The sequence below is a fragment of the Tachypleus tridentatus genome, chromosome 2, assembly GCF_004210375.1.
Source record: "Tachypleus tridentatus isolate NWPU-2018 chromosome 2, ASM421037v1, whole genome shotgun sequence".
Taxonomy (NCBI): domain Eukaryota; kingdom Metazoa; phylum Arthropoda; class Merostomata; order Xiphosura; family Limulidae; genus Tachypleus; species Tachypleus tridentatus.
Genome location: NC_134826.1, coordinates 28,153,895 through 28,179,575, shown reverse-complemented (window position 1 = coordinate 28,179,575; position 25,681 = coordinate 28,153,895). Strand labels below are relative to the sequence as shown.

Genomic DNA, 25,681 nt, shown 5'->3' with positions numbered 1-25,681 from the left:
TTCTTAACATCTCCCCCTACATCTGTAAAGTGGGTTATTTACACTTTACGGGAGTTTGGTGTGTTCTGGTTTTGATGTTTTGAGCCAGAATGTCCCTAAATCTTAATTTTAACAGATTTGTAAGAGCCAGTGAGCCCTTTCAATCTCAATTTAAAAATGGTGACACTTGTACAAAGAGGCTTTTGAGATAATGAGTGTAAAATGAGGAACTGGGGAGCATTATCAATTATAGCTGAGCTATCCATGCAGGGCCACTTACCAATCAAAAGTTGTTTAACCTTAGCAACTAGTGGGTGAGAGAAGTCATGAGAAAGAGAAAAGTTCAGTGTCTATTAATCCCACCCACCCTGAAGACCCTACCGAGAGAAACGATACAGGACCAAAGGCAAAAGTTATGGCAGCAATGCCAGGGATTCATGGACACTATACCCAAATACTAGCATCAAATACACTCCACAACATCTGTTAAAATTGTTAACAGATGTGACCTATGTTAATGTTAATGTGACCTATACCAGTACTCAGTTGACCACAGACCCAAAGAACCAGCCAACTGACCCTGGGATACTACCCCAAGGCCACCAGCCACCCATTTACAGGAGTTCAAGGCCAAAGTGGTGTGTTGGGTTTGGATCCTTCAGTTGCCAAGATCCTCTCCACTCCTTCATGAGTCTCTTACCAATGTACAGGATAAATAAGGGATATGATCCAAATCAAATAAATAAATACCTCAATTCCACAGAGGGAAATTGGGTAAAGAAGGATGCATTCCACAGTGTTGAATGGGTATGGTATAGTGGAACATTTATGATAAGTCAATTACATTCAAAACCTTCTTGGTGTAGTAGTAATGAGCCAGAGATCTAGAAAAGTATCATCCTGCATCTGCAAGAAATCCATCACATGTATTCAACCCCTGCAACAATGAGACAGTGTTCTGAAATGTTGAAAGGTCAATAATATCACCATTGTAAGAGAAAATGAGGGAATGCCCAGGAAAGAGAATGAAATAACAATATAAGATTTATTTTATTTTTATCTCACAAAGCTCACGATATTCATTTTTTTATTCCCTGAGGGCTTCAACAAATTTTGTTAACTCTGATCAGCATGTACTTTTTTGTGATTAGTATGAATTAATAAGCCATAAATAAACTTTAATAAACATTCCTCATTTAGTAAAAAAACATTTATATTTGAATATATTCATTCAAAACTAGATACTATGCGAAATGTCTGCAAAGTGAATAACCTAAAAGTGCATTCTTGTGATCAATATATGGCTTCTAATATTTTTTTCTGTGTCAAGTTTGATTACTTGCATCAGTGAACAAAATGAACATTAAAAATTACTAAATTTAAACAAGAAAATTTTATTATAGGTATAAGTACGTTTTACATACTTCAATTAAGAACGGTTTCTTTTACTAAGAAGCAACAATTAGTGATAAATATGAAATATATAAATTTCAACTTCTTTACACGATTTTGATAATGTTAACATATTATTATTTATATGTACTCTTGTGCTTCAAATTTAATTAAAACAAAAACATACCTTGGTACTAATTTATCTGAGTCCCAACTCAATTCCAATAAACCAAGCAAAATCTTAGAAACATCTAGATAAGGTTCCCAAACAGTAAAACCTCTCCCAATCAAGTCAATTGCTGCTCGTCTGAGAGTAATATGAGCTAGTAGTTCTGGAGATGCTGGAGCAAGTAAAAGGTATGCAAGAACTTTACCTAAAAAAAGAGAAAAAAAAATTCTAATGCTGTCATTACAAAAGTATGTCAAAACTTTCTACATCTGAGAAAGTTTGTGATGCATTTTCCTACAATTTTTGAAACCTTTAACAGAAAATCTCAATACCTAAGGCAAGTCTTATACTTTCAGTCATGTAAAATATCAGTTACCAGGCAATTTATTTGTTTTATGAGTCAAGGTTTGTACAAAAGTAAAACATTTGGCAAGAGAAGATAAAGTAGTCAATACTATCTACCAAATGCATAGGACAATATGATGTTCTTTGGAATTCATATGCAAAAAAACCAATAGGGTCATATGTGTAGAGGTGAATTCCAGATACCCACTCTAACATATCATTAATATGACACAGCTCACAAGATATTTTGGGGTGAAATTATTCTTCTACACTAACCTAAAATTAAAAAGAATGATAGTTTAGAAACTACAGAAATCATACAAGCAAATGATGTCTCACTAAATCATGATAATACCGCTAGCAACATCAGCTGTTTTTGGCAAAGTCTATTCACCGTTCATACACTGAACCAGACTTGACATTTACCCTGTCGTATGCTAAACCGACTTGCAGCACATTTATTCACTGTGTGTTTTGTCTTTGTAACAATATATAAAACCTCATACTGCTTGGGGTACATCATACCTGAAGAAGACAGACAGACCAAGGTTTTGTTGAAACATATAGCATGTTCTACCATCATGAAATTTTTCCTTATGCTTATAAATCACTGTTTGCCTTTCAGGTATTATCCATTTCTTGGTTTTCAAGTCCTTTCCTTGTATCTTTTTGTGCCTTTCTATGCATCTCACCAAGTAGTTTAATTACACAAATAGACAGAGCAAGAATTACACATTTTATGTAACAGTAAATATTGTGGTTTGAGCAGTAGTTTCTAAAATGTTGCAGAATAGATGAACATTGGTAAGATCCACAATGACATGCATCATACTGTGACAACACTGTAGTACCATTAAACATTAATGGTGAATATATACATTCACAAAACAAATAACTCATATTTTAAAAAAATCCAATAACATTTTACATTTTAGAATAATATTACATATTTTATGTAATGGTTTATGTTTCTGAAAATTTACAAACACTAAAAAATGTTGTACATACAACTTTTATTCATTTGTTTGTTTCTTTTACAGCAAAGCCTTGTTAGGCTATATAATGTATCCACCAAAGAGAAATGAATGCCAGATTTTAGCATTGTCAGTCTGTAAACTTACTGTTATCCTTGAGTGGAACACTTTTATTGAAACACAAACTGCAGCCAAATTAATATGTTTACATTTTCTGATGTGCAAATACTTGTAATTTGAATTACTTTATGAATAAAGTGTACTTAATTTACTTGTTATCTGTTATTATAGTGTTCATAATTAATTATAATTATGATGTTACCAGGTTGTCATGACATCTCTGGTGTGGAACTGACCAGGTTTATAATTTTGCAAGAAATAAAAATACCTTATAATAAATCCATACATACAGGAAGATACCAAAATATATAATGACCCAAATAAAATATATATCTCAATCATTAAATAAATTACTGACATTGGTGACAGTAATTGTTGAACTTAAATGATAGTGTATAAAACCAAGCAGCAGAATGAGCACTAGCTCTATCAGGCAAAATGTAATACTTGAAACTTCAACAGTCTGACTTCTCAATGACTAACTGTATTTGTGTGGATTATTCAATGTATGTTCCTATTGTTTATCTTCTTTTTTCTTTTTAAGGGGAAAGACTTGATTTATTATGACAAGAATCACAAAGACCTATAATACAACTGTTTTTTAAATTTTTGAATTTTCTAGAAAAATTTTGATTTACAGTTTTCAATTCATAATTTTGAAGCTTTACATAACTATTCAGTGTTTTCTGGTAGCTGTCCCTCACCCCTTTCAAAGTAAAATTTCAGAATAGGTTAAAGGCATATTTTTGAAATTTACCAATGATTTGACATGCATAAACCTACAAAATGTTTTAGGAATGTTTTGATTTGCATATATTTGTTTAATGTTTGAATGTATTTACTTAACCAAAATATGCATATTATCTACTACAACTTACAGATGTAAAGTAAAACATTTGAAGGAACTTATTGAAGTGATTTTTGAATTCTATATTGTCAAACCAAATACTTTATAATCATAATCAAAGACATTAATATGCCTTAATTTTACAGAATGGATGGGGAAAGGTTCAAAAATAGATGCAGAAATTACAATAGAAAACAGACGTGTGCCTCTTGATCTCTTAAGTAAATGACGTACGTAATCTGAACTTACTGAGAGTGATGGGAAAGCAGTTCAAAATATTGACATATAGTATTGTGGTTATGAACAAGGCCAACCAGAACACAGGAGAGGAGGGGAAAAACATAGATTTATTTCATCTGCTACTGATAGTAAAGGTTGGTAAAATATAATTGGGGTGTTATGACCATGTGGCTACAAAGTTTCAAACCATTACTATTATATTTACATGGAAATTTCACATGATGTTAACACAGCACAACTTTTATGAATTTACAAAATATACAATGTTGTAAATGTAAAATTAAATACAACTTTAATATTTATTGTTTCCACTTTTTACCCTGATTGGTCATACTTGTAAAGTAGCTCTTTTTTTCCAATTGCCTCTTATCTTTTTTTTTTTTTTTCAAGAGAATGATTTTGAATTCCTACATCAGAACTAAAGAGAAGAAAAATTTTTCAGAAGTGGAATCAAATATGAAAAAGCAGTGAATGGTGGTGATAAGGACAATCTGTGTGATATACTTTGATTACAATTACAATGAATCACATATTGTGATTAACAAGACAACAATGAGGATGAAATATGTAAGTTAGTATGACAGCATCATGTACATTTCTGTTTCACATATTTCAGACAAAGATGGTGCACTGATTGCAAGAAAGTATCACTCTAGGTTTTGTTACTCTATCTGCCACCATGACACTCCAATAGCAGACCTTGCTCTCAGCCTAATAAGATTCTGGCTTCACCACATGACTGAGCTTCAACCTTATCCCACCAAGAAAATATGTCCATATTTCACTGGTAGGCTTCTATCTCAGCCCACCAGCAGTTAAAATCTGCACTTCATCAACAATCACTGGTGACAAAAACACAAAAGTAAGCATTCAACATATTTTATACTGATATTCAAATTTTGCATTTCTTCCAATAGCATGAAATTTTAACACTTTCGAAGATTATTTGATAAATTATCAAAGAAACATTTTCATGAACACACTTTGAGATAAGCGTGCTGACTAATCAGCAGCAACAAAAAAAAACATCACTTAGCCAAATGGAAAGTGGAGAAGATGGTAATTGCAATATGGAGGATATACTTCTGAAGCTACTCAACACCTCTGATCAGCTGAAGTGATCTGACAAGAAAACAAAGGATTCTTTTAGATAGAAAACAGTAAATCCTTTAGTTAATGGTTTAACTATGTCATAAATTGTATGTGTTTATTTATTCATTTATATATGTATAGTTGCAACACCATCCATTAAAGTAAATATTTCTAACACTGACTTTTCATCATTTGGTTTTATAAGTTAACTTGCTGGGCTATCAGGGGAAATAATCCAGCAAACTGTGCTAATGATAGAAGTCTACAGACTGCAGTCAGCTTATGAGCTTTAGGGATAAAGACAAAAAGCAGAAGGAAAATAAAAGTAAGTATCCATATATCTTCTACTATCCCCAGATGCATTAAGAGTATGTGTTAATATATATATAATGTTAATATATATATGGTAATTTTGGACTTGACACAGTAAACCTTAAAACAGAAACTCACAGATGCCAGAAGGAACAATACATGAAGTGTAATGAAAATCTAATTCAAGTGAGAAAATTTATGACAAAGTTTTCCATTCCACTCTGTCACTAATTCCAAAAATACTATATATGATGCTGGGCAGAAACTTACTTCAGCTAATGGTGTCCAACATTAGCCACTGATTATGTGAAAAGGAAGAGCTGATGAAGTGGAAAAAGTATTATCATAAATATATTATCATAAATAATAACTGTAATGAGTCTTTGTAAACTTTTTTTTTCAAATCAGAGAATACATGTTGAATAAGTTTATTAGAAATAATTAAGACAAATTTAATATTTTATCAGATAACCTTATAGACTGAGTTTAACAGTATTAAAACCTGTGAAAAGCTCTCAACTAATATAACAAATTAAACTTTTTAATAAATAATAATATATTTTTCCTTTTTTCTTTGATATTTTCCAGTAAATAATCATCACAGATTGTATGAACAGATAAGACGGAAATGAAAAAAAAACTTTACTGGATACAAAAGTAAGTAACAAAATAAAGAGAGTTGTACCTTTTATTTATTAACAATCATAGATGCACCAGTAAAGGTATCATCAGGTACACAAAGAAATATTTATTAAACAGATTTATATATCTTTAACCAAAAGTTGCCTTACAGTTAACTTTGAGACAAGAGGGGTAAGAAATAGGGAGAGGTTGGTTTGATTGTTTATAATTTTTTTTCTGTATTTCTTTTCAAACTTCTATTTATATCTATAACTTTCAAGCTATGTTTTTTAACCTTTTTCGTAGATATGTCAAATGTTGGGTTTTTCTCTGAGTGAAATTTGTGTTTAGTTTCAATAAGGTGGGATGCAAAGATTGAATCCATTTTCCTTGATTTCCAAAAAAAATAATATTTCTGTTTCCATCCATGGAAGCACTTCAAAAATTTTATGTATACACACACACAAACACACATACAATAATCAAAAAAGAAAAAAAGAATTTCTAAGATAAAAGGAAACATTTTTAATATATAAAAAGTGTTTCACAACAATACATCCTCACAACCAAAAATACATAAATACTTCACCAAGCTGCTAAATATTTCAAGCAAAGAAAACACATATAGAAAATGTCTACCACATTCATGCAGTTAGGTCAATTATAACAATAAACAGGAGCAACAGGATGAACTCTTGATGATCCAGCAGGGTTAAAATATAAATGGAAGCATAATGGCAATCTAATGTAAAAACAACGTTTTAGTAACAATCTGACAATTCGTAAATTTATACTGCTGCAATTTAAACCTCTAATGTTATGACAACCAATATGCAACGTTGCAAAAATATTATCACAACATGAAATTGTCACTTGGATGGTCTCCTGGGAGAAGGAAAGAAACTTTTCAGTCCAAGTAAGATGTATGTATTAAATTATGTTTATTTAAAAGCTTTATAAATTTTCTTAGATTTGAAGACATCAAATAACATTTAGTTACGTCTAATAATTATTGAGTATTATTTTTATGTTTATCCTATTCAAACAGTGTACATAAATTAATTGTAACTGCAGTCATGATGTGCTTTAAATAAAAACATTATTACCACTATTAGTGTAAATTAAAACATGTATTCTCAAGATGGCTGGTATGGGTACTAGAACTTTAATCAAAATGAAGTACAGAACTTATAACAAAACACAACATTCCAGTAAACACCAAATCTATTCAAAAAACAGATATAAAAAAACTACACTGACAAACACAACCCCAACATCATTTATAAAATACAATGCAATAACTTCTATATTGGAGAAACAAGCACAAAAATGGAAACCAAATTCAAAGAACACAAAAAAAACACCACGTTTTTGAACACTGCAAATCAAATAAACACAACATACCCATAGAAATCACCCAGATACTAAGTAGGGAAACAAATATAAACAAATACAAAATCAAAAAAGCCCCACTTATAAACAACTCAAACCAAAATTAAACCAATATAAAGGAACACCTTTAAACCTATGCTAATTAATAACCTAACACTAACGCCCCCTACAATCCTGTACCCATTTCCACTCTCATCCCTTAGGCCTGAGTGCTCAACAGCAGTCAATTTGAAACTCTCTTTGATGACCTGAGAAGGTTGAATTGTTGTTCTGTACTTTATTTTAATTAAAGTTCTAACACTCATACCAGCTATCTTGAGAATACATTTTTTACTTCAAGTGGGTTTCTCGTCAACACGAATTAAGTAAAAAAAATGTTTTCATTATTGGATTTATACAAATCAATGGGAGGTTACTGCATATTATAAAATTTAACTTTTAAAAAATGTGTGCCAAAGTTCTCAACAGTTTTTAACTACTTCATATAAGGATAATTATCTTTTATTTTGTTTTCTAAGCCATTTTATGTTACAATAATCAATGATAAAGATAATCAATTAACCAGCTCAACCATTAATCAGTTGTTAAGTTCCATATGTAATTTTATTTCACCAACAGGGAACATATTTTTCAAAATCAAGTCTCTGAACATATTCTGTATGATATTCACAAGAATAAATTCTTAAAACAGATACAATAATTTTAAAACAATTGTGTTTATTCTAGAATCAAATGATCACTTTCTTGACATGCATTAAACTAAATATTGCAGTATTCCTATACAATACCTTTATAACTTTATTGCTTAAAGAGATAAATCTGTGTGAAAGTGTTCTACTGTCCAAAAATGGAAATAATAAAACTATAGCACTTTTTAAAATAAATTAAAGGTCACAATTAATTATTTTTTATCTTTTTAGTAGTCTATACTAATAACAAATATGTTAAAAATTTGTTCTAAATTATATATTTTCTACTATATAATAATTACCAATGGATAGTAGGATAGACATCACATTATAATGCCCCACAGATGAAATGACATGTTTGGTGACTGGTTTCAATCTCTCAATATACAAAATACAAGATGCATGCCCTAACCATAGAGTTATTATAACAGAAATGATAAATATGTTATGCCTTGTTATGCATGTTTAATAATATAAATCTACTGTAGTGTTGTCTCACTAACAAATAGAATCATACAGAATAATAACAAATGCAGATAAAAAGGATAAGTATAACATTATTTTATAAGAATTTATTTAAATATTTCATTTGAAAATCAAAAAATCAAAACTTGAATGATGCAAAAGTTTGAATTATAAACTATGTTTTCAGGCCAAATTTAATGACTTGCAGATTAAATTTGGTAAAAAAGTGGCATTCATACTGACTCTACTATTAAAATACAGTCAATCATATTGTTATATAAATGGTAAAAGGTCCTCTTAGATTTTGAGATACAAGCATGAGTCTACATCTTTCATATTCTAAAAATATAACTAAGTCTCCTCAACCAGATGAAAGATACCATAACTATACTGAAAATACAGGGAAGTTGTAGAAAGTAGAGATAAAAAAAAGATTCAAACTAAAAAATGTTGAACTGGTTAGTAGGTTGATTGTTTTGTGTTAAATGGTGAAAACAACATAGTTATCTGTATGGCAAAAATGACAACTGGCAAAAATCTTAAAAAGTTAAACTTGATATAATTTTTAAAAAATGAGTTAAAACTAAACAATTTCAAAAAAAAATCTGATAAAAGACTCATACAGAATTAAAAAAGCCAATGGCTCACAAATATTCAAAAATACAATGAAGTTAGACAATATCAGGGCTAAACCTTTAGAAAACACTATAATGCTATAATGATAGCATCACTCAAAGTCATAACAACATCACAATAGTAAAGAATGTGGACTATTGTGACTTGAGTTTCACAAAGGGTACATATTGGTGGATCAGTGTGAGATAAAAGAAAATAAGTTAAAAAACTGTGACCAATGCATACCCTAGCAAGAACAACTTCCTTATGGAAACAAGATGGCTAAAAAGCAACAGAAGGTTTGATCGGGAAAAGACTGTTATGATATTGTTTACTCTAAGTCAACTGCCAAATGATGCAAAGCTGTGCCTTGAATACAAGACTGTCGTCCATGTATGGGAGAGACACAGCTGTGACAGCACCAGATCAGATGGCTTAGGCTACGGTGTCAGGAAGGTTGTTTCCACAAATCCCAATATGGCCAAGTATTCAGAAAAACCAGATATTGAGGGAAGACAAAAAAGGGAAAAATGTTGTTTTTATACCAAATGTTGTTTTTATAGTTTCTATATAATCCAAAGCATGAGAACATAGAAACTGTTAAAGGAATCCTGTGAACAACCATTGAACCACAACAAACCATGGCAAAGCATATAGAGTCCCCTGATTTTGAACTATCCATAAGAATGGGAATAGAAGAATGGTTCAAAACGTGTTTGGCAAAGAGAAGATGGTACTTACAACCAGGAGTATCTGCCTTCTTCAGATGACTCAAGGAAAGGTCACACCTTAGAATGATAATAAGCACAGTAGAATAGACTGATCAGTGGGGAAAGCAATGTAATCCAATGTTAAACCAAGTAAAGCCAGTTATGCCTGGATACAAAGGCCAAACGTAGGAATATCATATTTTCTATTCTGAAAGAGCACAACACACTGAAGAAGAAAGACACAATCCCAGGTGGGATACTATACCAAAGACTAAAGCTTGGTATCATACTGCAGAGTGTATTACAAATGGTAGAGGTGAAGAGGAGGCTCGTGCAACTGTGCCACTGGGAGGCCATTAATAGATGAAAGATTAATGACAGCAGGATACAGTTCCATGAGAGGGAGGTGAAAGAGAGCCAGTTGGCCCAGTGCAACTTCCACTGTGGCATTCAGATTTGGTAGCATCTAAACAGTCAATCTTCCTCAAAATAATAAGAAAACGATCACTTCCCTATCAATCCTCCAATATAAATAAGAGAAAAGTGAAAGGGAACAGACAGACAGATTGACAGCAGTAAACAACTGACTATGTGTATGAAAATAGGTAAAAAAACCAGTAATGAAGAGAGACAGGTTTGAGTTAAGAACATAAATACCACAGAATGATCTTTCCTATCAAAACTGATCCCACTCCAGATGGGATTAATGCCCATTAGTCTCTCTGGATTACAAAGCAACTGTTCTATGAGAGCATCAAGGTCTGACTGATCATAAACCTCACCAGGAGACAGATAGAGAACAGTGATGGTATGACCAAAGGAAAAATGGATGGTTACAACCTACAAGGATGTATTAAGTGGCACAGAAAAGGTGTCCATGTACTGGTTGACTAGCAGTGCCACCCATCCATGCATTCACCCATCACACAACCTGTTAATATAGTATAAAGAAAACTGCTAAAACGTGACTGTATCAGTAGGTTAAAGGAATGTTTCCTATAAAGAAATACACACAAGATGACAGAAATAAATTAAGGCCTTAATGTCATCCAAATTAGAAAAGAAACCCTGACAGATGCACTGTATCAAAGTGGTCATTTTTACTTAGGTAAAGATGAACTTAGAAGAGAACCCTTCTGGTTTGTTTTTTTTATCAGAAGGATGTCTGTTGATCTCAATAGATCCTGCTCTGTGTCAAGTGGACAGGCCTCTGTCAGTAGATGTAAATTCCAATGACTGAGGGCGTAATCAAATAATTGTTAAGCATCTTAAGGCTGAAGAAGATGGACACAAGCAGACATCAGAAGCCAGGGTTGAAGGAAGTGGAATCAGGCAGTTACTTGAAGGAATGGTGGAGACAGAGATAGGAATAGATTTTAACTTGTTAACTCATTTGTCCATAGAGGACAAAAGATAGTTTGAAGCATGGAAAGATCTGTCTGCATTTCCATTGTAGAAATGGAGTGTAGTGCAGCAGCATACATCGAACATGGAGTAATCCTTTTGGGTAAGAAATGTTATGGACAGTAAATAAACAATGTTTCTCTTTCAGACCCCAGAGGAAGTAAACTGAAAATACAGAACCTTTCCTAGAAGGACTTCCCCCCTATGTATGGGAATCCATTTCAAAGGGAGAAAAAAATGTTGAACAAAAGAGTGCAGTAGGACAAAGAAAATTCTTAGAATAAAAAATTTCAACAGCACTAAAACTGGACAACACACACTCATGTGTAATACTAGAAAATCTGTAGTTCATTCTATAACAATCTTGTTTGCTTCTCTCTTTAACCCAAGCAATCAGTAATTTCTCTATTGAATATGAAACAAATGTAACTTATTAAAAACCTCAAGAATTAAGTTAGTGTAAGAAAATTTAGCTTTGCCTCAGAGGAATAAACAAATATCACAGGATTCAAATATTTAGAAATAAAGAAAGCTACTGAGATTGGGCAATGAGCGAAACCTGTTATGTCATCATTTTAAAATAAATGAATCACTTTTACTACAGGAGATGAATGTTTATGAAAAACATACTATAGAAGAAAGTAACTTGTTTCAAAACGTTCAAGAGGAAAGATGTAAAGTCTTCTTGGAATGATACAGCATTTTGGGGTCAGTAAAAAAATTTTAAATAAAAATGATGTTTCAATTTTGAATAAATAAAACAGCAAATAACAATGAAAAAGCATTTCTTTTGTTGAGAGAAACAAAAACAAGAAGACAACTACTTGTCCAGTGGAGTATTTACTACAATGTGAAATTCAACTACACAAGAGTTTAAAATAGTTGCAAATTATACAATATGATGAATAAGGTTCAACAAGATTTGCTATGTGTTATTAATTATCTAACAACTTGAACACGATGCTGTAAGTCTCACTGCTTAGTGCTGCTGCTTTACACATTTGCTCCAGGAATATTTAAAGAGAACATTAAATTACTAATTTAATGTGAAATCAAAAGGCAAATCATTTAGATTTTCCTACATGCAAACATTTGAGTAGTCTATGGACAAATCCAACGAAGATTGGTTTGGGTTTTGAAAGTTCTCAAACATACTCTCCTCACTCACCACTAACATTTCTTCTCAAATAGGCATCAATCTGATTACTAAAACTGAAAAAGTTGAGCATAACTAACACAAAAATAAAACACTCTCATAAGAATAATAATACTTGTAAAATGTTTCTATTTGGTTTCTTAATTTTTCTTGTGAATAACACAGAACATTCACATGTTGTACAAAATAAAACTGCTTATTATAAATAACTTTCATGATTAATGATACAACTGTAAACATGCATCTCAGAATTGCTAGTATGGATATTAACACTTTTACTAATAAAGCACAGAACAATGTTTTGAACTTCCTAGATCATGTTCAGGTTAACAAAAAAATAATGATACAACCCTTTCACCTTGTATAATTTGAAACATCAGTTACAAATGAATTTAAGATTGATTTAACAAATCACCAAGGTATATGGTTAAACATGTTTAACTATTATTGTTCTGTCTTTGAAAGCTGTCACTTGACATTTATTTTACATACCAGTAGTGGTGATAAATGTATAAATCTTTAGGCTAGTTGTTACATATTATTTAGAGAAATTATTCACATCCTGCAGTTTTCTCTGCCTGATTAGATAGTACATTGTTTAACATCATAGCAGTTAAAGAATAGAATTATAAAAACTAAAAGCATGATTTAAAATTAATAATTTTGCCAGATCCATAAGCAGGATAAATTTGAAACTAATTATCCATCTACTGTGTGTTTCTATCTTTTCTTTAAGTTCACCTATTTGGATCCACTTAAATAAATAAAAATGTAGTATAGGCCTACTATAACAATTTTTCTATAATGAAGAATATTTCAAATTAAATCAGTAACAAGGTTTCCTTTGTATTGAGGTGAGGTAATTTTTATGAATAACAAGTAAAACCAAAATAAGGTACTAATATTTATCATCCTTAATATTAATTTCAATAACAGTTTAATGTACTGCATCTATTAGTTTCATATGACTTTGAAGCTAATGCTATAATTTCATAAATTCATGTTTAAAATATTTTGTACTTACTAGTATTCCTGGCTAAAGAACAATTTGAAAGGCCAAATCCTTCTACAACGCTTCTCTTTTTTTGCTCCTCAGCCGGTTTACGTTTACTTTGTTCTATTTCATGGCCATATTCTGCTCCAATAACACCTAACAAAACAATTGCTGTTGCTTGTTTACGTCTTCCTTCGCTTGCTGATGATGGTTTTTTGCTGTTATTCTCGACTGCATTTGGGAAGCAAACATAAATGAGTTACAAAAATGATTTGTTAAAAAAAAAACCTATATTTGAATACTGTAATTGAAGGATATTAATATATCTTTATATATCAATCACCCCCCCCCAAATCTACATTTAAAATACAAGAACCTTTAGAAAGATAAAACTTAAATTAAATAAAAACTTTATGACTTTTATCAAGTTATTGCAACATATTTAAAAATACCAACTATTTCTGTTGGTTAACTCTATATACTATCTCTTCCTTAGAATAGAATCTACTAGTTGCAATTAGGAGTTCAGTTAAAGTCTTCATTTATATAAGTTATATTAAGTATCTCATTCCACTTTTAGTTCAGTCACTATCATCACATTGTATAACTTTTACTTTTGAACTCTAACAGTACATTAATCACCTTTGCCATGATCATCCTCAAAGCCTGTAATTAAACAAATTAAAAAACCTTGATGTTCTTGTTTTGTTCAACTGGAGTGAGCTGATCTGCAAGTGCACACAGCACCTAAAACTGATCCCTTCAAGGAGGAATATATTACAGAAATTTATTGTGTTAAGTTAAACTGTTTTACAGATATAAAAGACGTGAAAATTTAGTGTTACGAAGAAAGGATCATCTGCAGCGTAAAACTGTATTAGTAAAATAAAAGAGAGTATGGTTCCAACACTGATGAAACAATATTTATCATAACTGGCTATTACTCTCACATAAAAGTTGGTGAAATTATTTAAAACATCCTGTCTTTGAAAATAACCATAGAAAATAGCATTTCACTAAAGCTACAGCAAAAACCTTACTTGAAACTGGGGAAATGATTCACATGTCTCAAATGTGATCCAAGATCAGAGTTCACAAGCTTCTATGAATGTACACAAGTAAATGGGAAGTCAACTACTGAAAGATGACCTAGTACTATCCAACACAACAAATGAAAGTATTCTGTCATATCAGCTTAAGCATATGTAAATCTAAATTACTCCAAAAATCCAATGAATTTATAATGCTGCTAATGATACAACATTTTCAAAATGATACAGTGTACATCATGAATGTTTTCTTCAAATTATTTATTGTGGTTGCAGGTTACAACTATAAATGCAAGTTAAACATTTAGAGAGTTGAGAAAAATACCACAGCAAATTTTTGTAAACTATGAGGCTAATATGTTGATAATGATATACTATGACAAAATATAATTTCTGTACAGACTGGATGCCAATAAATTAGGGCTCCAACAAAACAAAGCTTCCAGCCACACATATAAGCATCCCTATTTCATAGGGTTACTCACAATGGACTTTACACTTCTTAAAATTAATTCATGGTCAATATCAAAAGTTACATATTTTAAAAACTACTGTTCATATAACTAAAATCATAAGTTCTAATCTCAGTTGTTAAAAAAAGGAAAGGAAACCAAACCTGAAGATGACCTAAGAAGGTTGAAATGCTGTTCTGTAATTTATTTTAAAATTTTGAATATTCAAACCAATCAACTTTAGAATACAATCATTCTTTTAATTTTTCTATCATAAAAATCTTCAGAAAATAAATATAACATTAACATATGAAAAATAAAAGCCTGTTCTTAAAAACAACAAAAGTGTTCATTTATACCTATTTTAATTGATTCTCTTGTACAAGAACGTAAAACAAATTTTCATATTTCTGCTCAGGCTCAGCTTTATTTTCATATTTGTATATTTGACAATTTATGGATAAATGATTTCTCAATTATGCAGCTTTTGAATAATATGCTTTGTACACTATTGTTATTGTGGATACTCATGTGATTATCTTATTTTAAATTAATTTTTGTTAGCTTCAGTTCCTATATCTCACTTGATGATGCCAGCTAAACACTGTAAAATGAAACAAAATTTTTATTCTGCACAACTGATAACAGCCTTTTCTGAATCACATGCTTTGTACATTATTACTATTGTAGATATTTGTGATTATTTTATCTTTAATTAATTTCTGTTATACTTCATTTTTGTATTTTACCTAATGCTGCTAACTAAATCTGGGGAAATGTTATGACAAAATAGACAAAAATTTTATTCTGTACAACTGATAAAATCCTTATCTGAATCACATTATTGTATTTTAAATTAATTTCTGTTAGCCTCAGTTCTTGTATCAGACCACATGCTATAACTTCACAAAAAAGACTGTGGTAACAAAATCATAGGTGAGAAGAAAAATTATGTGATGAAGAATATGAATTGTTATATTATGAAGGATGAAGAGTTTATTTGCAACTAGTATCCTATACTTTGAGATTGACAGAAAATTGTAAAACACAAAAAAACTGATAAAAATTTTCACTATAGGTTTGGTTAGTTTGACTTAAAAATTGACGTTTAGATTTTGAATACTCTAACTTTTAGTACATTTTATGTAACTCAACAAAATTTTACAAACTTTTAGTGATCATTAGTGTGAGTCATTTGCAGTCAAATGAATATGTGGAAGCAATGTTTTTGTTTGTCTGTTTGTATGTATTTGAATTTTGCACAAAGCTACATGCAGCTATCTGAGCTAAACATCCTCAATTTAGCAGTGTAAGACTATAGGGAAGACAGCTAGTCATTGCCACCCACTGCCAACTCTTGGGCTACTCTTTTATCAAAGAAAAGTAGGTTTGACCATCAAATTACAATGCTCCCATGTCTGAAAGGATGAGCATGTTTGGTGTGACAGGGATTTGAATCAGGGACCCTCAGATTACAAAGCAATGTTTTTACTGCTCCAAGTGCAAAGCAATATTCATGTTAAAACTTAAAATACTCTTACTCATCTGTAAAACCTCAAATTTCATTTGCACAATCTTTAAAGCCCCTTACGTGAATTTCAAAACAATTTTTTTCACTAAAACTTCATATATGACCTGTTATTTTCTCAATACAAACTCTATAAAAACATTAAACTCATAACAGTACATATCTATTTCTATTTAAATTTTATTGTTTTACTTCCCTCTGAACTATGTATAATTAATATTTCTGCCACAAAAGTTGAAAAACACTTAGCAAGTATGTAACTCGTGTTACCCTAGCTCAAATTACGTAAGGCACAAGCTTCTGACAAACATACCTCTTGAAAATTTTACTTTTTATTATTAGTACTCATTATTTAACTTGAAAGTTTTAATTGGTATACTTTAAACATTTTTATAATAATAAAGAAAGAATACATATGAAAAACAAGAAATATGGTACTTAACTAAGTCTTCTACTTTTATTGTCAATGAAACTCAAACCTTTACTTGAACCCAACATTTTTATATTTATAGTACTACTGCAATAAATAATATTCTATTTAATTAAAGAGTGTATCGAGGAGCATAGAATAAAACAATAAACAAAACAGACAATGCCCTATGACTATTACCATTGTTCTGGATTTCTAACTATGCAATAAGTACTATTTAAAATTCAGCTAAACTTGCTGCTGTGTCTCATGGGAACAAAGATTGAACTTTAAGAGATTGGCTTTCAACTGATTATAAATAATATGATATTAAACATCACAGAGACGTATTATAAATCTCTGAAAGAGAAAATGTGACAGGTGGGCATAGAAAGAGAGGATGAATTTTCTATTTTATGGGTTTGTACCTAAATAAAATTGAAGACTATATATGATAAACAGCTGGTATGGATAGAGAAAGCACTATGTAAAGAAGCGAAGAATGTTTCGACCTTCTTCGGTCATCTCGTCATCATGGATCACAAAGATTGAAGACTATAAAAATTATGCTTTGCCTAAACAATAACATTATAATGTGTAATTTACTTTAAGTTTCACACTTCTTGGGGGCATGATAAATAAATTAGAGAAGAGAGTGTACCTAGAGAACAAATGTCAAAGTTCTTATACCATGGGAAATGTTAAAAATATTTCCTTATAAAAATTGAGAACTTAAAACCTATAATGTTAAAAACTGGATTATTAGCTGTGTGTTTATGTGAAGGTTATTTATACAATATAATAAAAATATTTAAATTAAATTTTGAATTTAACTTATTAAACTGTACAACCAAGAAATGCAGAGTTAAAGTATAACTTGTTTTAAATAAAAATATATTCTTTTATATTTATTTGGAGTGTGAAGATAGTTTTTTCTTAACTTTTATCAAAATTAAGTATAAGTAAATGGGTACCGTTCATCACAGAGTAAGATCCAAGATATAGAAAGGGGGCACACACTGTCTAGGTAGGAAATAAAAAGGTGAGAATTTACCTTGTCAGAACCTATATGGGGTAAGAAGAGCAGCAATAGGTAGCAAGAAATAGCCAGAAGAGAAAGAAAGAGCCAAATGATGTAGGTAGTATGAGATTTAGTCCACATACTAGTCTGCATTATCTCCTCCAAAGGACAAAAGAAGTGAGCAGTCAGGTAAAAGGTAAAATGATGCATCTGGTGAATGGAAACATAGAAGACAGACTAGAATCCTTGAATAATGATCATGGACCTGATGAATAAGTTGATGAAGCTGTCCAATAAAGGTTACAGGAGAGAGGTATGTGGAGGAAAAGTTCCATGACATAAAAAGATAAGAATGGGTGCCACAAAGAGAAGCCATACAAGGTTACATAACAACAACAAAACCTGCACAGCACAAAGATGATGATCACAATCAGAATTGGAATACAGACGAGAAATAAACAGAAAGAAAACAGGTGTGAATGTGCTGTCCCATTCATATGCTGGCAACATTCATGAGAAAAAACCTATAATCAGGACAAAACAGGAGATAAGAACGATGATAAAAAATGTGAGAAATATAAATTACAAAGGCATCTGACCTATAATGTTCATGAGCAAAAAAGAGTAAAGAAGTAAGTCTTGAAGGAGAGATGGTACAAAGAACAAGATGTCAAAGGCTCAAAAGGGAGAAGTGTAATAGTACAAAGAACAACATTAAGATACCAATCTGGTAGGGAAAGATGAATCAGGTGAAAAGTTTGAAAAAAAAATGATGGGAAAGTATAAGGCAAAAATATGAAAAATGAAAAGTATTGGGTAATGCTGCCTTGCATTAAGCAATAATAGAAATAAACTATTATCGAAGAGCCAAGTAGAAGAATCAGAATGGTGAGAAGCAGATGGTTGTGAAAAAAAGAAGACACGATGCATAGATCAGAAAAAAGAATAAGGAAGAAAGTATGTTATTCACATAAAGAGTCTGGAATGTCTTAAGAAAGCCCTTGCACACGGACAGTGAAATAAAAGACGGAGGATTGAAACTGCCAGAAAAACTCTGGGAAGGAGGAAGAAGTATGGGAAAAGATGACTAAAGTATATTCAAGTTTTGCAGGCCAGAATGGAGTTATGAGAAGGACACTACATGGAAAAGTTCTAGTAAGACAAAAATGCGGGGAAAAAAAAACCATACAGATAGAGATGGAACCAATCTTAACTGAACACATCCACAGCCAAAAACAAAGGACAGAGCTGGAGACCAGAAAAGAGGATATCTGATATTAAGCTGGGTGGCAAAAGAATCCAGAAGGATGGTACACAGCTGGAAGTAAACCACTACAACATTTGAGGACCAAGAGACTACTCTATCCATAGAATCTTGTTAGGATTGGAGAGCTAACTTTCCAAAGATTCAGAGCACTAAAGATATGACAAGAAAGAAGACAGTTTTGCTGAGAGTGGGTCCAAAAAAGGATCTCCAGTACCTAAAAACAAACTAAATGAGACAGGGTGCCACCTAGACAACTGATGCCAAAGACAGCTGTCGGAATGAATTATGGCCAGATACACAAATACTACAAGCAAAAAATGATCCAATATACAACAAACGACCAGGAGTTCTAACAGGTTGGGTATATTTAACATCTGCTCAACATTCTGTAAGATAAGCATCTGTAAGGAGATGAAGATTGGGATGAAGAGGAGAAAGATTAATGTCAGCTGTCTCTACTGGGCCAATAAACACAGTCAATTGGAGAATAGAAGAAAGAAAAATGGAGGAGTCCAATGGATCATATAACACCCTTTAAAGGCAAAACAGATGAGTACAACCCCAAGGGATATGCGATTCAATGAAAGCTGAAGTCCCCAAAGTAGAGAGGGCCTCGTATGCAGGATGAAAAGTATTGGCATTGGAAACCAAGCATTCCAGTGACCATGTAACACTTATTAAATACAATGCATGTGAGCATAACTCCAAGGAACAAATGGTTCCATGGAAGTCAAGATCCTCCAAATAGAAATAACCTTACATGCATAAAGAGAAGACTTGGCATTGAAAACTAAGCATTCTATGTCCCTCAAGTGTAAAGAAGAAGGCTGACCCTGCTGAGATAAACGCAAAAAACTCTCCCAGATGAACAAGATATTGAGTAAGTGTGAGATGAGACTTCTCTAATATGATAAGCAGAGCTAAATGAGGAGAAAATAATTATGCTTGTGAGAGGTTTGTTGCAAAGAAGTTAGTCATCCATGTAATTGTGAAACTACAGTCCCAGGTCATGAATATGATGGGCAAAGGTTCTGACTATATGACAGAAGATGTGTGGAGTCAATGCCAGAATGAATTGGAGAGTGCAGAACTGAAACTCCTAACCCTATGAACAAACTGAAGAATGAATTGGGATATGAATGTAAGCACCCAAAAAACTGACCTTAGTTATTCAAACACTTGGATTAAATGGTCATCTGAGTGTGAAAAAAAAAAAAAAGACCCCACAGTGAAATATGGAAGGTTAATAAAGCTGGTTGAGGTTTGAAAAATTGATAACCAGAGGCCAATCCTTTGTCCTTTTGGGGATAATGAACAGATGAGAATAAACTTGTGGAGAAGGGTGAAACACATTCTGTAACATCCTTCCTCATGAGATACTGAATTATCTTGTAGAGACAGTGGCAAGAAAGTGGATACAGAAGAGGAGGAAAATAAATAGCAACCATAACACAAAAGGTAGCTTCTGAAAAGGTGACAACAGCCAATTTGATGACTGGGAGCTTAAACATAGGACAGCAGAACAGGTAGAGGTGAAGACTGGAAAAGACAAGAAATAAGGAGAAAGACGGAAGAATGATACTGCTCAGACTACCTGAGCATCTAAAGCATCATGGAAAATATCCAAAATCAGATTAGTACATGAAAAGAGCTAGGCAAAAGTCACAAAAGTAAGAATTAGGCAAACACACATTTGATAAAATTACGTTGCTACTAAAGAGAATGCAACAACAACAACAAAAAACTGTTATAATATCCTCAACTTCTGTATTGAAGAACCATAACCTGACCTATGAAGAAATTATTGTAGCATCATATTTTGTCAACAACAACATGATAAAATCAATTTATGTTTAATAGTTATTACTAATTGTCAAATAATAAGTTGTGTCATTTTTGCATACCGTTTTAAGGCAATAAATTTAACATGTCCAATAAAAAAAAGAATGTTTTGTGTCATTCACATAGTTCATCATAATAGTCTTAGTTTTATCACATTTACCAAACCTAAATATCCTTATCTGATGTTCTGTCATAGAGAAATATTTCCTACCTTTTAATCTGATTTACAGAATATATCAGAAATGAAATATAACACCATTAAAAACCATAAGAAAAATTCCAGGTATTCCCTTTGCTTAATAACAAAGTGTTAAAGCTTCAAAATATCCTCTGATAACTAAAAACTTTCAGCTATATTTATGCTCAGCACTGATAAAAATTAAAACATTCTTACAACCTCCATGGGTGGAACAGTAAATTGAGTTCAACTAATACTTTCACAGGTGGATAAACAGAAAGCATATAAACCATAAATGTTCAGCTAACAAAAAATTAGAAATAAATAAATATAAGCTTAAAAGAGAGTAAAAAAACAAAACAAAAAACATTTAGAAGTGCAATGCACACAGCTGAGAGACCTATAATTAAGACATAAGAGAAAATGTGAACATACCAATTTTACAATATTTTTGTATAAAAAAGCTGTTTAAATATAATTATATTATTAATAAAATTTTGAGAACTATATTACATGTGAGCACTTGGAGTGATCTGAATGTTTACAAGACCAGAAAGAGTTAACTGTGACAAGAAGTAATTTTTTTAGATGTTATGTACACATTCTGAAATAACCAAAAATCATCAATTACTGTATGAATACCACAGAATTCCACTATAATTTGCCAAGCTTAGTAACTTAGCTGTACTTTAGTGTAAAAAAATATGAAATTTTGAAGTCACTAATGTATTATCTATTTTGAATTTAGCATAAAAAGAAAACATTTGCCATGATAATACTTCAAAGAGGTTTAGAAGGCACTAGGGGGACATTCTGAGATTTTGATTAATTATACACACATCAATGGGCAAAGCAGGTGTACATGAGCATGTATTTTAAAAATACTGAAGTGGTGGACAAAGACACCTTGGTTGATTCAATAAATATATTAATATCTCAAAAAATAGGAAAGACAGAAGGTTCTTATTTTATATTCTAGCTTGTCAGTATTGAGAAGTTGAGTATATGATTAAGAAACTGCAGACTTTGTATTTGAGCATCACAAACATCAAATATGAACCAATGCTACATTCAAAATACTACCTAACACACAAAAATTGATATTTAGGTGTTTTATTTTTAATATTTACTTTTAAGAGAAGAAATTAACTAATATACTAATATGTGAACTATACTCTAGAATTTGATACCAAAGTTACTGACATAAATTCATAATAAAATTTTAAATGCGAGTCAACAAATACAATGACATGGTCTTTGACCCATGTAGATGAAGTTAAGTCATTTTGTCAAATAAAACATTTTTTTCCCTTTGAAGGATCACACACTGACCCTATTTAGCTCACAAATGATTTAAGTGTCATTGATGTTAAAGCTAGATACACAAGGGCAAAATGAAATTTTATGTGCCTGTACATAACCACAAAGATATGTAGATGTCCTGAAGAACTTATCACTTTTTATTTTCTCTGTATATCTGCTATCTACATATATAGCCAAACTATCGGATATGAAATTCAGTGGTCTTCTTCAAAGTTTGAACTTTATAAAAAAAACAAACATCTCTCAAAATTAAATGATAAGCAATTTTTGTTGCTTTAAGCCTGATTAATTTTATTTTCAACAGCTAGGTGGAAGTTCTGATTTATTTATTCTGGTTTATGTTTAAGTACAGTTACTGGTGTCACATTCATTATTTTTGTTTTCCTTTCTGGTTTCTAACATTCTCATTACAAATGTTTATAGTTGTAGGAACGTTTCAATTCAATTTTTTAATTGTTATCTGCAATAACTATTTTACATTCACAGAAATGTTCAAGAGATTGAATAAATATATTTTGAAACATTCAAGAATGTTATCATTCATCACTTCTGTGGTTGTTTTGTTCATCATGATTATGATTTTCAACCACATACATTTGTTGCTAATAAATGTTTACAACTGGATATTATATAGTACTTACTATCCAGACCTTGGTCATCTTCGTCATCATCTTCCTCTGAAGACTGTTCTTCATTTCTAGTCTGTTGTTGAGCTTCTATTTTAGGTACAGATGATGTACTAGAGTTTTCATTTTGGATTTTAAAGTTAGATAGTCCAGGATTAGATTGGTTTGAAGAAATATTTTGAGAAGAATGACTTGAATAAGGTTCTCCATAGTTAGGAAGGAATGGAGCCCATTCATCTACTACCATTTTTCTTCCTTTAGGTCCAATTCTACGAAGTTCAGCTAAAAGAAGAGCCTGAGCTGCTTCACGAACCTAAACATATAGAGTATTTCAATGATAAAAGTATTCAGATTTATAATATTTGTCAAGAAGAGTATATAGCAAATAGTAAATATAGAGTTCTGTATTTATTATTGTATCTGCTACAGTAACAATTTTGATCCATACACGTACCTCTAGTTTCATTAGTTTCTGTTTGATTTAAGCAATATGTACCTTCCTTACAAGCAAATTGAGTTTTCAAGAGAACTACAAACATGCTATTGTAAGGCTCTGTTTCTGCATTTACTGAGCAAAGAAAGTTGATTAATTAATATATATATAATAGGTGAACAGATACTGTAAATCATGCTTTTTATATCTATGCTGAAATAATATTAAGTTTACATATTTCTTAGCAAAAAATATTATTTTTAGGTGTATTTATTATATTAACATACCATCCATATGCCACAAAAAGGTTTTTCTAAACTGGTTATCATATGCTTTCAAAATAACAACTGTTAATCTCGTATCTCAGAACAGCTGGTACGAGTATTGACAATTCATAAATTTTTAGGTCAAAATCCAGTGTACTTTATGATTTAAAAAAAAAAATTATAACTGAGAGTATGCGAGATTTTAAGTTAAGACTGTTCATGAGGGCAGATGCTTCAATCAAGTTAATTATACATTTATCACTTTGACTAATGTTTTAACTATAATGTAATAATGAAACTATACATTGTATAATTTTTAATGTAGTGAGTGTATATTCATGAAATTTGGCAAAATGTTAGTAGACATAAAACAAACTAAGTATTTTTACTAAATATTTGGCTATGAATTTATGTATAGCTTCTAGAACATTCTAAATGTTATATCAAAGGTTTTCAGCAATGATTTACATTATATCAATTACTTTTTCTTTCTTAACTCTATACACAGGCTTGGTTTATCATCTTATAGCAAATTCTGGTCACTATTGAAGCCACTAGCATTATATATATAATTAAGTATGAGAGTAGACATGTGTAAAAATATAAATTTTTTATTCATTTATTTATTTTGTAAAAGGACAAGACTGTGACAAAAGTATCACTCCCTTGCTTATAATCCAGCAGATGTTGTTAAAAATGGTCATGGGGTAGAGGAAAACTCCAACAAGAAAGCTGTCCAAGCATAAAAAGAACATGAGAGAAAAAGCAATGGAAGAAGTCTGAATAATGGCCTGTAAAAGGCCACCATACAAAATGAAAACCTATTATTATAATAGATTGTTACTTTTGTGAAGCATGTCGTTTTTCATATACAGTATTCAATAAAGTGTATCAACAAGCACGATGACATGGCCTTTGACCAATGACCCATCATCAAAGGGTTAATTGAATCTAATGATTGACAAGGACAGGCAGAATCCCCTATAGCTTTACTCTTGATAGTCCATGTAATTATGCACAGGTGCATAATGTTACCTGTGATTTCAGCATACAACTCTCATCTACAGACTCATGGCCAAAGGCAGGCTTTGACAATCAAAATGTTGAGTGTTCAGTGAAATGGGTTGGTCCACTGTGCTAAGACTAGTGTTAAATCCTTACCTTTTTTTTAGATATTTAAAATAATGTATCAATTGTGCTAAAGTATTTTAAGTAAAAACAACATAAACATTATTCAACTTCTATATAATTGAGAAAAGAAAAAAACTTTTATTCTGGTTGGTTGATGTGTAAAAATATAAATTTTTAATTCATTTATTTATTTTGTAAAATTGAAAATATATCTTGAAGTTGTATTTTTATACCAACATTTCAGTAATGCAAAAATTATCTGTTACTACACTTGTAGAAAAAGTTAATAAAGCAAAGAAACAAATCTTCCACACATAATTAAACTAGAAGAAACACCACCCTATGAGCAATTATTTGTGTTAGTAATTACTAATTACAGTATCCATACATAATTCTCAAAAATTGTAAATAAAATTATTATTTACTAATAAAGTATTTTTTCTGGTAGGTATTGCTTAGGAAATGTTTTCAGATTGTGCTCTTTAGACATATGCAACTTACTGCATCAAAATAATTCAATGTACAGAGGTCAAACTATTCTTAAGTTTTGCTGGTTGTAATACTTTTATACATTAAGAGTGTTATAGTTCATTGTAAAAATAATAAACATTTTTAAGAATTCCAGTTTTATGTATAATGT

General features: G+C 31.2%; 1 protein-coding gene across 10 annotated transcripts in view; it reads right to left on the bottom strand.

Annotated features, from left to right (window-relative positions):
• The window catches only part of Rbcn-3B (WD repeat-containing protein Rbcn-3B), a 233,508-nt gene that overhangs the window by 21,347 nt on the left and 186,480 nt on the right, over positions 1–25,681 (bottom strand). For all 10 annotated transcript variants that reach the window (XM_076481609.1, XM_076481650.1, XM_076481601.1 and 7 more), the window contains 3 exons: positions 23,227–23,524; positions 13,547–13,747; positions 1,559–1,745 (listed from right to left, as the gene is read on the bottom strand). In XM_076481609.1, the coding sequence (XP_076337724.1) occupies positions 1,559–1,745; positions 13,547–13,747; positions 23,227–23,524 (686 nt within the window). The remainder of the gene's footprint in view (positions 1–1,558; positions 1,746–13,546; positions 13,748–23,226; positions 23,525–25,681) is intronic.